The sequence below is a fragment of the Nipponia nippon genome, unplaced genomic scaffold (assembly GCF_047370975.1).
Source record: "Nipponia nippon isolate SJK-2023a ecotype South Korea unplaced genomic scaffold, ASM4737097v1 scaffold_7, whole genome shotgun sequence".
Classification (NCBI taxonomy): domain Eukaryota; kingdom Metazoa; phylum Chordata; class Aves; order Pelecaniformes; family Threskiornithidae; genus Nipponia; species Nipponia nippon.
Genome location: NW_028262391.1, coordinates 9,014,163 through 9,026,562, shown reverse-complemented (window position 1 = coordinate 9,026,562; position 12,400 = coordinate 9,014,163). Strand labels below are relative to the sequence as shown.

General features: G+C 46.6%; 2 protein-coding genes across 3 annotated transcripts in view; both read right to left on the bottom strand.

Moving 5' to 3' along the window:
* The window catches only part of PLCH1 (phospholipase C eta 1), an 85,848-nt gene extending 81,332 nt beyond the window's left edge, over positions 1-4,516 (bottom strand). The window contains exon 1 of the mRNA XM_087739172.1: positions 4,457-4,516. The gene's annotated coding sequence lies outside the window, so the exon portion shown is untranslated. The remainder of the gene's footprint in view (positions 1-4,456) is intronic.
* A 2,772-nt stretch (positions 4,517-7,288) lies between these two features.
* MISO1 (mitochondrial inner membrane subdomain organizer 1) lies at positions 7,289-12,295 on the bottom strand. 2 transcript variants are annotated; one of them, XM_087738778.1, is made up of 5 exons: positions 11,951-12,295; positions 11,803-11,862; positions 9,945-10,098; positions 8,949-9,100; positions 7,289-8,473 (listed from the first exon to the last, which is right to left on the bottom strand). In XM_087738778.1, exons 1-5 carry the CDS (start codon positions 12,029-12,031, stop codon positions 8,207-8,209), a joined length of 714 nt encoding a protein of 237 aa, XP_087594904.1. In that variant the 5' UTR covers positions 12,032-12,295; the 3' UTR covers positions 7,289-8,206. The 2 variants fall into 2 exon arrangements, with proteins under 2 accessions (XP_087594904.1, XP_087594902.1); XM_087738776.1 differs by having other exon boundaries at positions 8,940-9,100; positions 11,951-12,289.
* Positions 12,296-12,400: the final 105 nt, after the last annotated feature.

The window sequence follows — 12,400 nt, the reverse complement described above, 5'->3', positions numbered from 1 at the left end:
GGACTTGTGCCAACACAGCCAGCCATGTGAACGGATGATCTGCATCTTGTATGATATTTGGCTACTTGTTGATTGACATGTAGTCCCCCAAAGAGCAGACATTTCATACAAACAAGACCCTTTATGTATGTCATCAGTTGACACAGTTGGTAATTGCCACCAATATTCTTCCATTTTTTCTTGTGGGGACACTACCAAGTTCACTGCCAACCCATGTGTCAATCACCCGCAGCTGGAACGAAGACCAAGCCAAGAATACATCGATATGAGGCTCAGCAATGCCCATTTTAGGCCCATGCAGTTACAGTCAACATATCATCCCATACTCCATCTCAGTGACACGCTTGGTCATGCTTGGTATGCATGGGTACGCGAACTTTGTGTCAGTTGCAATAAATCAAGTCTTTAATGGAGCATGGACTGCTTTACATAACAGATTGTCTCTGCTTGAAGTTTCTTGCAAGCAACCTTGAGTTATTTCAAGTTGAAGAGACTTACATGGACATCTCTTGCCGAGAATGATACACTGCTTTAATGCACATGGCCAAATGCCCTTGAAGCAGTTTTGCATTGTTCACTGGTGGACCTGAGCCTCCGGAGGGGCACATGTTGCATCCCTGGCATCGCGTCCCTGGCTTTTTCTAGCACTGCAACAGGCGTCTGCTTCCAAACCACTGTCAGCAGCTCTGTCCACCTCTCCCTCCACTCCTCTGTACTCCCACTGCTCCTGTGGAAGCCTTAATAAGTGCCTATCCACAGTAGCGGATATTTCCTCACCTTCTTGATTTCCCAGCCTCCCTTTCCATCTCTCAAATGCATGCTCCACATCACTCTCAGCTACCCAAGTACAACTAGACAGCGCTTCTGTAATGCCAGATGACTACCAAAAGGCTTTGTGAGTCAGGAAAGCAGAGGGCAAGCTCAGATCTCTGAAGTAATGATAATGCCCTCAGTGGCCACAGAGACTGGAACAAGGAAGTCACCTTTGTTACAGAAAACATTCCGGTTTTCTAAAATAAACAAAAAAGAAAGGAGCAAAAAAAAAAAAAAAAAGAGTACACCCTCCCCCCCCTGCAATTAGATCAGTTGGCCAACCTCAGCAGCATTACAGTGGAAGCACCTTCTGCTTATGGACTTGGAAGCAAAGACAGATTTATCCCTAGCAGAGTCCAGACCCAGTGGTTCAAACCAATTAATCTCTGGCGCGTTGCTCAGCCCTGCTCCACTGCCTGGGGGAACCACGCTTTGCTGGTTAGTGGCTTTAACAGCCTTCCAGTACAACAGCCACGATGATTGCTCAGAACATGCTCTGCATCCCACTATGCCAAGAGGAAAACATAATAACTGTCTTTCTAAAGCACCTTCATTTCGACACATTCAAGTAAATTTGAAGCACTAATAAAATAAGTTTCTGTAAGACCCTATAAGGCAATTATGCACAGCAGCCTTACCTCCTCTGAAGACAAAGGGAGAAAAAACTGTCCTATTGAAGATAATACAGGAGGTCTCTAACAGACCTGGAAACAGACCTCTGCTTTCCAAATTTGGAGTGTTTGTGATGTTTTTTAACATTCAGACTTCTTTAAACTTGGTAAAAAACCCAAAGCAAACAAAACAACACAACAAAACACCACCACACCACCCTGCGTAGCTGTGGCCCTGGCTTTGCCATCTAGATTATCAATTTAAATTGAACTGGATCTTGGGTGACACCTTAAAAAAAAAAAGAAAATCCTTATTCAGATTTCATTAAAGGAAAACCATTCTATTTATAGAAAGATTACTTTGTAGAGCCAGCAGAAATACACAGCTTCAGTGTTAAAGCTTTTCCTAGAAGTAAGGGGGAGCTGAATACTGAACAGAGGACTAATTTTCATTCTGCGTTTTGATGTTCATAAAACTGTTTTACTGCCACAGGTATTTCTTGACAGTGTTTTAAATTACAGATCAACTCATGCAAAACTGGGATCTGTTAATAGCGGGTGGCCTCTCCTTTGCTTTTATGGAGTGAAAATTTTATTCTCCTTTACAAATACTGGTGATTTTGATCAAAGTCATCATGGGACACCCGCCTCAAAGGGTGAAAGGACAGAAGCATTAAATCAATTCCCTAGGCAACCTCCCAAGCTGAGCCAGTATTGTTAAAATAATGAGTTGTGCACCACTTGATCCAAAACCACCAGCTGATCCCCATTTTTATAGACAATAGGTACCATAAAACCAGAAAGCATCTGAAACCGGTCAGATAATTTTTCACAAATCATGCATCTTCAACTGATAAAACTTAACATTTTTTTCTGTAACAGCCTACTGGCATTTTTAAACCTAGAAAAAGCATCCTTCAAAGTTAAAAATAAATAAATAAATAAATAAATAAATAAATAAATAAAAAAGCAGTGTTCTCAAACTTATTCCAGGGAACTAACATTTAAAGAAACTGGAAGATTTTTAACACTGTACATCACTCTGCTGTCTCTCACCTCCCCAAAAGTCCACATTTTCTTTCCATGTACGACGTTATCTTTAACTTAGGTGTCTTGTTGCAGGGTTGAATCCTGCCTATCTTTTTAGTAATGTTATGTGCAGGTATTCTTTCACATTTCAGAACAAGAGACACCCGAAGTTTTCTTTTGCTTCCTGTAAGTTTTGTAGCATAAGGGCCAGAAGACCCAAGGACAAGTAAATCAGGAGAGTCCACTGAAAACAGGCAAACATTGTGCTTTATAACTCAGGAGTTAAAGCACACTTTAAACAAAGAGCCTATGACTAGTTCATCAGATAAGGTTTATATCTTTCTCCCTGGAACTTAATAACACTTCTTCTAAAAACACTTTTCAGTCAGCTAGAGTTGAACTTCCCAGAATTACATAGTTGCTTAACTACAACAAAATGTGCACGGAGTATAATTCCCAGCTCATCGTACTTTCTATTTTTTTTTTGAAAAATGGTTTATCGAGTAGATTATCAGCCCTCAAACAAGGTATTTTTAGGAAGGACAAGCAAGAGGCTTGGTTCTTCTCAACTCCCACCTATTTCAGCCCAGGGTCGGGACCAAGTGTGCTTCGTAAGCATTGCACCCTGCACCACTGTTCGGGTGATGTCCTCCACTCCTCTCAGTAGGGTCAGGGTTTTACGTTAAGCCTCATTTAACACGGTCTGGCCTAAGTCTAAGGCATACCAAGTGGCTGCAGTTTTCTCTGGTTTTAGCTGATCACCGAGGCGGGTGCTGCAACTGTTCTGATACAACATTAAAGCAGAACCTCCCACGCCACATGGCAAAAGTAGGTTTTACCTCCAAGAGAAGGGGCAAAGAGGCCAAAAGACGACTGGAAGTTTACCCGGCATGATTCATTATTTAACCAACAGAACAAATAACGGCCAGCGCCACCGCTGGAGCAGCCCCTTGTGCCTCCGGCCGGCGCCAGACACACCTCGGAGCACCAAGGAGAAGCCCTTGGTGCCCGCAGCACTGCGGGCGCTGCCTTCTCCCTCGGGGACCCCACGGTGCTCCCGAGGATGCCCCGGGCCGGGCGCGCCTCCGCAGCTCCAGGGGAAGGAAAGGTCGCGGGTTCTTATAAAGAGAGTATAACAGCGTCCCCTGAGACACACGGTGTCTCACCGACCAGAACAGTTTATCCGGGGGGGGGGGGGGGGGGAAGTTACACCTTGTAAGCCCTCAGCTTAACTTTCGGCTGCAAACACCAGGAAAAACCGGCATCAGCTCCCAAAACGAAAGCCCAGCGGAGGTTCCCAGAGGGGCGGGCAGTCCGCGCCTGCCCGGGGACAGGTCCGCGCCCGCCGCCCTCCACCCCCAGCCCTGCCGCAGGGAGCCCCCGCCGGGGCCGCACCACAGCCGCCACCCGCCCACGCCTCAGGGGCCGGGGGCTCGGAGCGCCCCGGCAGGGCAGCGGCCCGCCCGCCCGCCCGCCCGCCCTCACTCCCTCCCTCCCTCACTCCCTCCCTCCTTCACTCCCTCCCTCACTCCCTCACTCACCGCGGTAGCACCGGGTTCGGCTCAGTCCCGTTCCGCCACCGCCGCAACCTGCGCTCCCGTTCAAACGCACGGCGCTGCCGCCCGCCCCGCCCCGGCCCGGCCCGCCCTCCGGCGACGAGCGCAGGGGAAACCTGGAGCGGCGCCGTGCCCGGAGCGGAGCGCGTTCCCGCCCGCCAGCGGAGCGGCAGCGGCGGCTGAGGCCGGCGATCCAGCCCCGGTGTTGCGGCGGCCCCGCGCCCGCTCCCATTCAACCTGCTCCATTGTGTGTCCGCTCCGAGCTGGTGGGGCGCCGCGCCGCCCCTCAGCGCTGCCCCGCCTCACGGCTGCCGCGGGGCGAGGGGCCCTTTCCCCAACCGTCCCGCCAGAGTCTCCTCACGGCGGGACTCGCGGCGCTCCTCGACCCGAGGCGGGGGGCAGCGGTCCGGCGGGGACTGAGGGAGCGGGGCGGCCCCTCAGGCTCACCTTCGCCCCGCCGGCGGCGGGTGCCATGGAGACGCGCGGGACGGGACGGGCCCGCCGCCTCAGGGCGCCACAGGACGGCGGCAACGGCGGTAACGCCACAACCGCCGCACCTGCCGCGGGGCGGGGTGGGGCGGGACCGCCCTTCCTCACAGCTCCCTGGCGGGACCCGGGAGTCGGAGAGGGCCTTCAGGGACCTTCCCCCGAGCAGGCCGGGATCCGGGGAGGGAAATCATCGGGTTTGACTGACTTTTTTTTTTTTTTCCCCCTTTAAAAATCTACGATGAACTTGGAAGGGCTGTTCACCTGCGTTGGCTAACGGAACCTAACGGCAGGGAAGCGATAACCGGTACTTTCACAGCTCTGATTTCCCTGATGGGAAAGCAAATTTACCGACGGCCAACAAAAGTCCTGGCGCGAGAGAACGCGCCTCTCTGCTGGAGGAGGTTAAGTCTCAAACTCTGCTTTTGAAATTATAACTTTTTATATCTGATAGTCCCGTGTGTGGCTGAGGAGCGTTTTATAGGGAACCAGCAGCTGTCAGCTCTGACAGACTGGGAAAAGAGTGGGGATATTGCAATGAACGAGAGACGTAAGCTGAGGAAGGTGACTCTGCTCTCCCTCCTGTCCCAGGGACCTTGGCAGGGGGAAGCCCCCCCAGACGCCCATCGCTGTGCGGCGGCGAGGCCTCGCTCCATGCGCAGGGCCAAGCTTCTTTGTTAGTCTGTCAGGAAAGGATGCTAACAGCACCCTGCCCACCGCTTTTGGGTGGGCTCCGAGGAAGGCTGGTAATGTTTATGACAACCATTTGCCTTACATGCCGCACCAGCAATAAAAAGCCTGTGCAATGCTGAAGATATTTTTCTTAGTGGGCCATTTGGAGGCGTCTCCTTTCACTCCTTATGATCCCTTTAAAATGTTGTATTGCTCACAGAGCATTCAGTTGCAGGGGCAAAGGCACAAGAGCTAAACAGTTTAATTGTTGTCCTTATGCCTAATCACACAAGAAGTGCATCCTCTGCTTGGAAATATTCTTGCATGCGTTGCTGCTGTGGTTGAAGGAATGGGATAGAGCTCCTCAGAGGCAATGTGGGGTGTTTTTATATGATGGAGAAAAGTGCTTTTTCTCACCCTGACCTCCCAGTCAGTTCTTCAACTCAGTTCTGCAGAGCTATTTGTTTCTACTCCCATTACCGGTTTTTCAATAGACAGGCCTCCCACAGAGACAAGATCTGCAACCTCTCAAGCCTTGCACAGATGGAAAGCACAGCTTTGAACCGAGTTGTGCTTTTTTGAGGGGGGAGGGTGTGTTGTTTTTTTAAAAACAGATAAGCCCTGGACGATAAGGAAAACAGCATTAACAAACAATTAAGAGGAGTTGACTCCCATGAGATCAGTTGTCACTACAATCTCAAATCCCGCACCACTCGGTTGCTCTATGTCAGACCAGTGTTGTCTGTTACAGCACTGATGCCATACACGAAGCTGCTTCCCTGGGTTTGTATTCTGACCAAGAACTGTAGTAAAAGCACATCACCAAAACTTCTTGTCCTGTGCAACAAATGTGAAAAAAGATCAGAGGCCTGAATTCAAAGATTTTTAGATATCCCTCTCCATAGTTCCTTCTGAAATTATTTGTTAGACTACCTCATGGCCACAAATACAGGGAAGGAAACTTAAAAATTTAGTTGAAACTAAGAGGAGGCTAAATAAGTGATAAAGCAGCTGTATCGCCACCTTTTAAAAATCCTTTACAAGCCACAACCTAATGGAAAGGATACAACAATTTGCTGTAATTTAGAAAAATCTCTAGGGCTTTTCTGAGTCCATCAAGGGTAAAAACGGCTAAGAGGCAAGACTGCAAGGGAACAAACTTGGTTCATATTCACTCACACCTCACCTCTGCTTGCTAAAAATGTAGCATGCGGTTTCCTGAGATTTTTCTCTCAGCTTTACAGTGGATTTTTGTGATAAATCCTCCTATGACTCATTTACAAAACAGAAGTGCAAAACCCAGGTAGAATTATATTTAATTATTACAGCAAAAAAAAACCATTATAACTGCACAATTACGCTCGGTTTGGAAACGCTCTTTTTACTTACAAGATGTAGGAACAGGAACACCTATAATCACCCATGAGAAGTGGATTATTGCTGAGACTGAATTTGTGGTTTGGGGTTAAAAGTCAGCTCTGAGTTTTGCTTTGGAGGATGTGACGGCCGATCCTGAATCCCTGACCATCTGTATGACTTTGATGTCCAAGTACCACAGCAGCAATTGTCCCAGTCCTTCACTGTATAATGCATAAAACCAGATGCCTCACTTTTTTTTTTTTTTTTATTTTTTAAAACAGGCACAGATACCTGGTTTCCAGCTTCCGTCAAGGCCTGCCTCTGCCCACAGAGCCACTTCTCCTCCCCCCCACATTGGTTTCCAACACAGATCTGCGCTGCAGGTACTTCATGGCTTGCTGCTCACCGTGCTTTGCAAAAACCAGCCTCATCCCTGAGAGGATCCAGGACAAAAAGTAATAAAGCAGCACTGACATCTATTCTTACTTGAGGAAAAGCTGCTTTTTTTCAGCATCTCAGAATTCACAATTTTGCCCTGAAGTCAGCAGAGAAAACGATGACATAGCAACTAGTTGTCAGACAAGCAATGCTCAGCTATTAAGATTTTTTTGTACCACACTCTTATCCCTAGCATTTGATCGGCAAGGAAATACACAGAAAGAAAGAAAATCTGTAGAACACTTCACTTTAAATAAATATTGGGACTGCGGGAGGTTAAAAAAAGGTCAAGTGCTTGGTATATAAAACAAGTAACAACGAATGTAAGAAATTCAATCTTTATTCTGAGAATATTTACAAAATAAATAATAATACACTCTCATATACTTAACACCTTTCAAAAGTAAAACAAGAACAAGAATTTAAGTTCTTAGCACAGTATAGTTCACCTGTTCAAATTTCCTGTTCCAGTTTTATTTTCATCTAATTTTAGATATTTATAGAACCATCAGAAAAACCAGCATAAGTTTTTCCTCTTCAATTAAATGTTGTCTTCTAAAAATTTGGATTACTGACATATTAATTCATATTCTTTGATATACCAAGTGATTTTTTTTTTCCCCCAAGAAACTTTAGTTCTTATGACCTTATCAGCTTTTTAAGATCAGCCATAACAAATTACCTTTTATCTCGGTAACAATGCAACCCATTATTCAAGATGAAAGATTTTTAAAACATAAATTATACACAAAAGTAGTATAAGAATAGAATTCAAACAAAATGCTCGTGTGTAAAAACATACCACAAGCTTTGTAAAGGCCTGCAATGGAGTTTTCTAACCAACATGGGTTACGTAGTAATGACACGTAACAGAGAAGCATTTAAGGCCATACATTCTGAACTAACACTCTGCACCTCTTAAAAACTGGACTGTTGACTGCTTTTGCTAGTTAGTCAACACAGCTGTGTAGGTATTTAGCAGGTGGAAAACCGGACAACTAATTTACGACATTAGTGTGGAAAAGTTTGGTTTCAGATGATTTTAATTTGTGACCTGCATACTACTACTAAAGTTCAATCCCACATGGATTATAATATGGCATTAAGTAACTTCATGGGTTTTCTGTTCAAGACAGGGACCCTCAAAATTATGGCACTGTTTTTTATCATAAACAACTTCTTTACATAAAGCACATAACATAGGTAACTGGCATTCCTCCAAACAAGTCTCCCTTTTTACCTTTAAACGGATCTTCTTAACCAGCTCACAAATTTTTTCAATGTCTGTACGAGTTTATTGTTGCTCATACGATCTCTAATTCTTTCAGAGTAGCTTTCCTCTTTCCATATTCCTTTATTTTTCTTCAAGGCCTTTAACTCTGCTCGAAGCAGTCTTTTGTGAAGTTTCCAGTACAGGCGGGAATCATGATGTAGTCCTTCAATACGTGCTGTTCTGCCAAGCCCTTGCCTCAAGATCTCTTCATTTAAGCACACGCTGAGAAATCGACCCTATACGAAGGCACAACAAATACAATATTCACTTCACCTTTAAAACAGTTTTATTTTTGTGTGTGTGTGTGTGAACTCCCTCTGAGATACAGGCTTTACTTCTGGCTAAATCTACTCTCTGGCAGAAAGAGTTAAAAGTTAAGAGGAATCCAGCTGACTGTTAAAACGTAATACTAATGCAAGACATTCACGAGAGAACATTTGATGGACTAAGCATCAGGGTAATCAGAACTACACGATACAGCCTAGCACTATCTGACAGAGAAATACACTCGTGTCATGAATCAGGCTGCAAAAATACTGGTCTTGAAATCAGATTTACAAATACAATATTTACAATTCATATCAAGATAGATAAATTATAAATAATAGCATTTCTTAAACATACTGAGATGACTGAATTGCATAACTACAAACTCAACTCTGCAGATAAAAAAAATGAATCAATTTTTGTCACGATATCTACCTTACTTACTAAAACAAGGCACTCGAGTGCCAAGTCCTCCCTTCCGAGAAGCTGGAACCATATCATTTGTTTGGGTTTTAACTCTTGCTGTAACCAGGCCATGCCGCTCGGAGCCAACTCCACTCCAGCAAGTCTTACCAGCAGAAGACCTTTTGATTGCCCTGATTATAGAAAGACAGAACCTTGTTACTGAATGCAGCAAAGGAAATTTCATGCTTTGCATAGACCCTCAGCTGCTGGTAATGAATTTATTCCCATGGACTTAAAAAAAAAAAAAAAAAAAAAAGAAAAATAACCCATTTTAGTTCCCCAAAGAGCTACTTACTCACAAATAAGAATTCAGTCTCACCTCTCCTTCAGTAAAAAAAATTAATTCAAGATTGCGTAAGTGGTTTAAGCTAGCTTGTTTTATTTTGCATACAAATAGAAAGCACTGCTTTCATTATCAGTCACTATTATTTTATCTGAAGGGGCCGAAACAATAGGCAAGAAGCATTAGCGCCTGCAGGCATTTGCAAACAGAGCATCAGCACCTGCAGGTATTCGCAAGGCAGGAGCGTGACCCTCAGACTTGATGGACAACTTCTGCGAAGTCGCAGGAAAGCTGTCCCTAAGAGTAAGTTGGTTGTCAGACCTTCACCTGTAAATAACAGCGTAATCCCAGCAGAGTTTTTTTGCCAGGAAGGAGATGAGCTATGCAAGCAAATGAATGGCCTCTGTGCTGGCTTTTGCTGCCAGAAAAATATCTGATAATGATGCTAATTAATACCAATAATACCATCAGATAATGATGCTAATTAATACCAATACGGTATTGGCAAGCTCTTTTACAGGTCTCCTTGCAGTCTTTCATTCCCCAGTCTCCCACCTGTAAAATATGGAAAGACCAAAAGGCAGAGCCAGAATTGTACCTTAACCCTTCTTCTCAAGCTTGCTCTCTGCGTAGACACATTAAGAACAACAACATTTCATTCCTACCCTTGTTCTTCACATCCTTTTACTTACATTTTCTCTGTATCGCTGTAATGAAAGGAATGCTAATGGGAACGTGTTCAACTTCCAGGCCTTTCTCAGTTATGTGAAGTAATTTTCCCCGCAATTTCACGTTCTTTTCTACAAACTGCACAGGTATATCCAAAGCACTTGTAAACTTTGTTGTCTATTGACGGAAAGAGGAGCAAGACAAAGTTTTAAAAAAAATGTAGAGCAGTTACAATCACATTAAATCCAACATCTTCTTAAACCAGTTTGGCAAATTACAGCTTTATTATTAGACAGCATGGGCAAGCATATATATATTTTAACAGTAATCAGCTGCGGAAGCTGCTATGTGCCAGCCCTTCCAGACAGTTGTGATGTTCCCTGTTTTACCGGACTTGCAATATTAGGGGTGGGCGTGAAAGCAAGGTTTAGAGAAAGAACAGAAACGGACAGTTTTTGAGCAATGCGTATTGAAGTTCATCTCATTCACCATGAAAAGCGGCCTGAACGGTGCTAAAATAGGGGTGACAGGAAGCCCAGATGCGTTTAAAGATGCTAGCAAAGAACAGGCACGCTGGAAACAAAAGCAGAGCAGGGAGGATAGAAACAACACAGACTTTGATAAGGGAGTAAAAGAGGAGGGGGACAAAAGCAGGTGTACACCTTTGGAAAGATCACAAGAAGATTAAATTTGATACCAGAGCCATCGATTAATGGGAGGATTCAAAGGGACGGTTACATGGTCACACAGGAAAACTAAGCTTAGCAAAGACACCCAGAATTTAAGACCGCAACGCCTAGAGGTCTGGCTGTCAGAAGCCTTTTGTGGAACACTGACCTATACAGCTGTGAAAAGTACTGACCTGCTGACTGACGTGCGACTGCTGGGGCACACCAGCCCTCGGGGGACATAAAACAACCAAAACACCACGACTTAACTCAAAGATCTTTCTACTGTATGTTATTTATTCAGTAAACCTTCCCATTTGTGGTCCGTAAGGTCTCCCGCTAGGAATACAGAAATTCAGGACCTTGCAGGCAGAAAGCCAGCAGGTTTTTTTGCAAACAGAAGTTGTTCAAGTCTGATCTCGTTTGCACTGGAAGCTCCAACAGCCCGGTTAACGTGTGGGCAAAGCCTTGGTTTAAAACAAACAAACAACAGAAAAAAAAGAAAAAAGGAATTCTGGCAACATTTGTAGTTCAGATGTTGGCTTTCTGGTAAGATTTTACAGTAAAAACTTTATACAGATGTTCTCCCATAGCAAACTGCATTTGGAATTGTGCAGAGGGAAGAGCAGAGTAACTATTATTATATATTTTATATATATAATAATATTATATATAATATAATATATATTATATATATATTTTATATATATATAATTATATATTCAAGCAGCTGCAGACCACGGGAGAACGGGATGCTCCCCACCTGCAAAGACGCAGCTTTGGCTGGAGCCAGCGGCGTAGCATTAGCGCGTGCCACGAACCGATCATTTTGGGAAGTGAAGGAAGATTTAGGGTCCCGTTTAAAAACATTCAAAAAGCAGTTGTGTTCGTGGAAGCACAGAGAAAGGGCGCGAGGAAACCACCTCTATTTCAGCTTTATTTGGACTAGCGGTACGCGACAGTTTGGCCTGTACAGCAGAAGAGACGAGGCGCACGTTATCCGTGCAAAGGACCGCGGGAAGCCGCAGCTGCAGAACCGAGGAAAACAAGGGCGTCGGCCAGGAAAAGCAGAACGGCGGGGAAGGCGTCTCGGTTCGGGCCGGGGAGACGCCGCTGGAGAGGAGCCAGGCGTGAAAGCGCTGGGCACTGCCCACCCGCCACCTCCCACCCTCCCGCAGGGAGCCCCGGGGCCCCCGGCCCCGCCCGCACTCACCATGCGGACGCTGCGGGCCAGCACCAGCACCCCGGCCACCGCCATCCCGGTGCTCAGGCTCTGCGGGCAGAGGAGAGCGGGGCTCAGCCGGGCCGCGCCGCGCCGCGCAGCCCCCGGCCCCTCGCCCGCCCCAGCGGCCCGCCCTTACCCGCAGCAGGCTGAGGTGCGCGTCCGCCCACTCGGAGAGGCGGGCCAGGCCCTCCGCCGCCCCGCTCCGCCGCTCCGCCATGGCCGCCCGCTGCCTCCCCGCCGGGCCCGCAGCGCCGCCCGCCGGCCTGGAGAGCCGGGGCGGGCAGGGAGGAGCCGGGGCGGGGACCGGGCTGGGCGGCGGGGTCGGGCCCGCAGCCGGCCGCAGCTCGCGTTCGGCCCCCGGCGCGGTGGGGCTCCTACGCCCGGGCAGCTTCGCAGCACGACGCTGGCGAGGACGCAGACGCAGAGTAGCGCCGACCTCGGTCTGGTTTGCATTTAAACAGCACTGGCGATAACCTTAACTCCTCAAACCTGTAACACACCCCCTCCGATCCTGTGAAACGTGCTACGATGCAGCTCCCTTGTTGCACCTTGAGGCGCTGTCTTAAGAGAAAAACCAACTTTGGAA

Excerpts from the sequence above, each read along its gene's own strand:
- MISO1 (XM_087738776.1), bottom strand. The coding sequence starts at position 12,031 with ATGGCGGAGCGGCGGAGCGGGGCGGCGGAGGGCCTGGCCCGCCTCTCC. Across the intron at positions 11,863-11,950 it reads CGCACCTCAGCCTGCTGCGG|AGCCTGAGCACCGGGATGGC; the intron begins GTAAGGGCGGGC and ends CTCTGCCCGCAG. Across the intron at positions 10,099-11,802 it reads TGGCCCGCAGCGTCCGCATG|ACAACAAAGTTTACAAGTGC; the intron begins GTGAGTGCGGGC and ends TTCCGTCAATAG.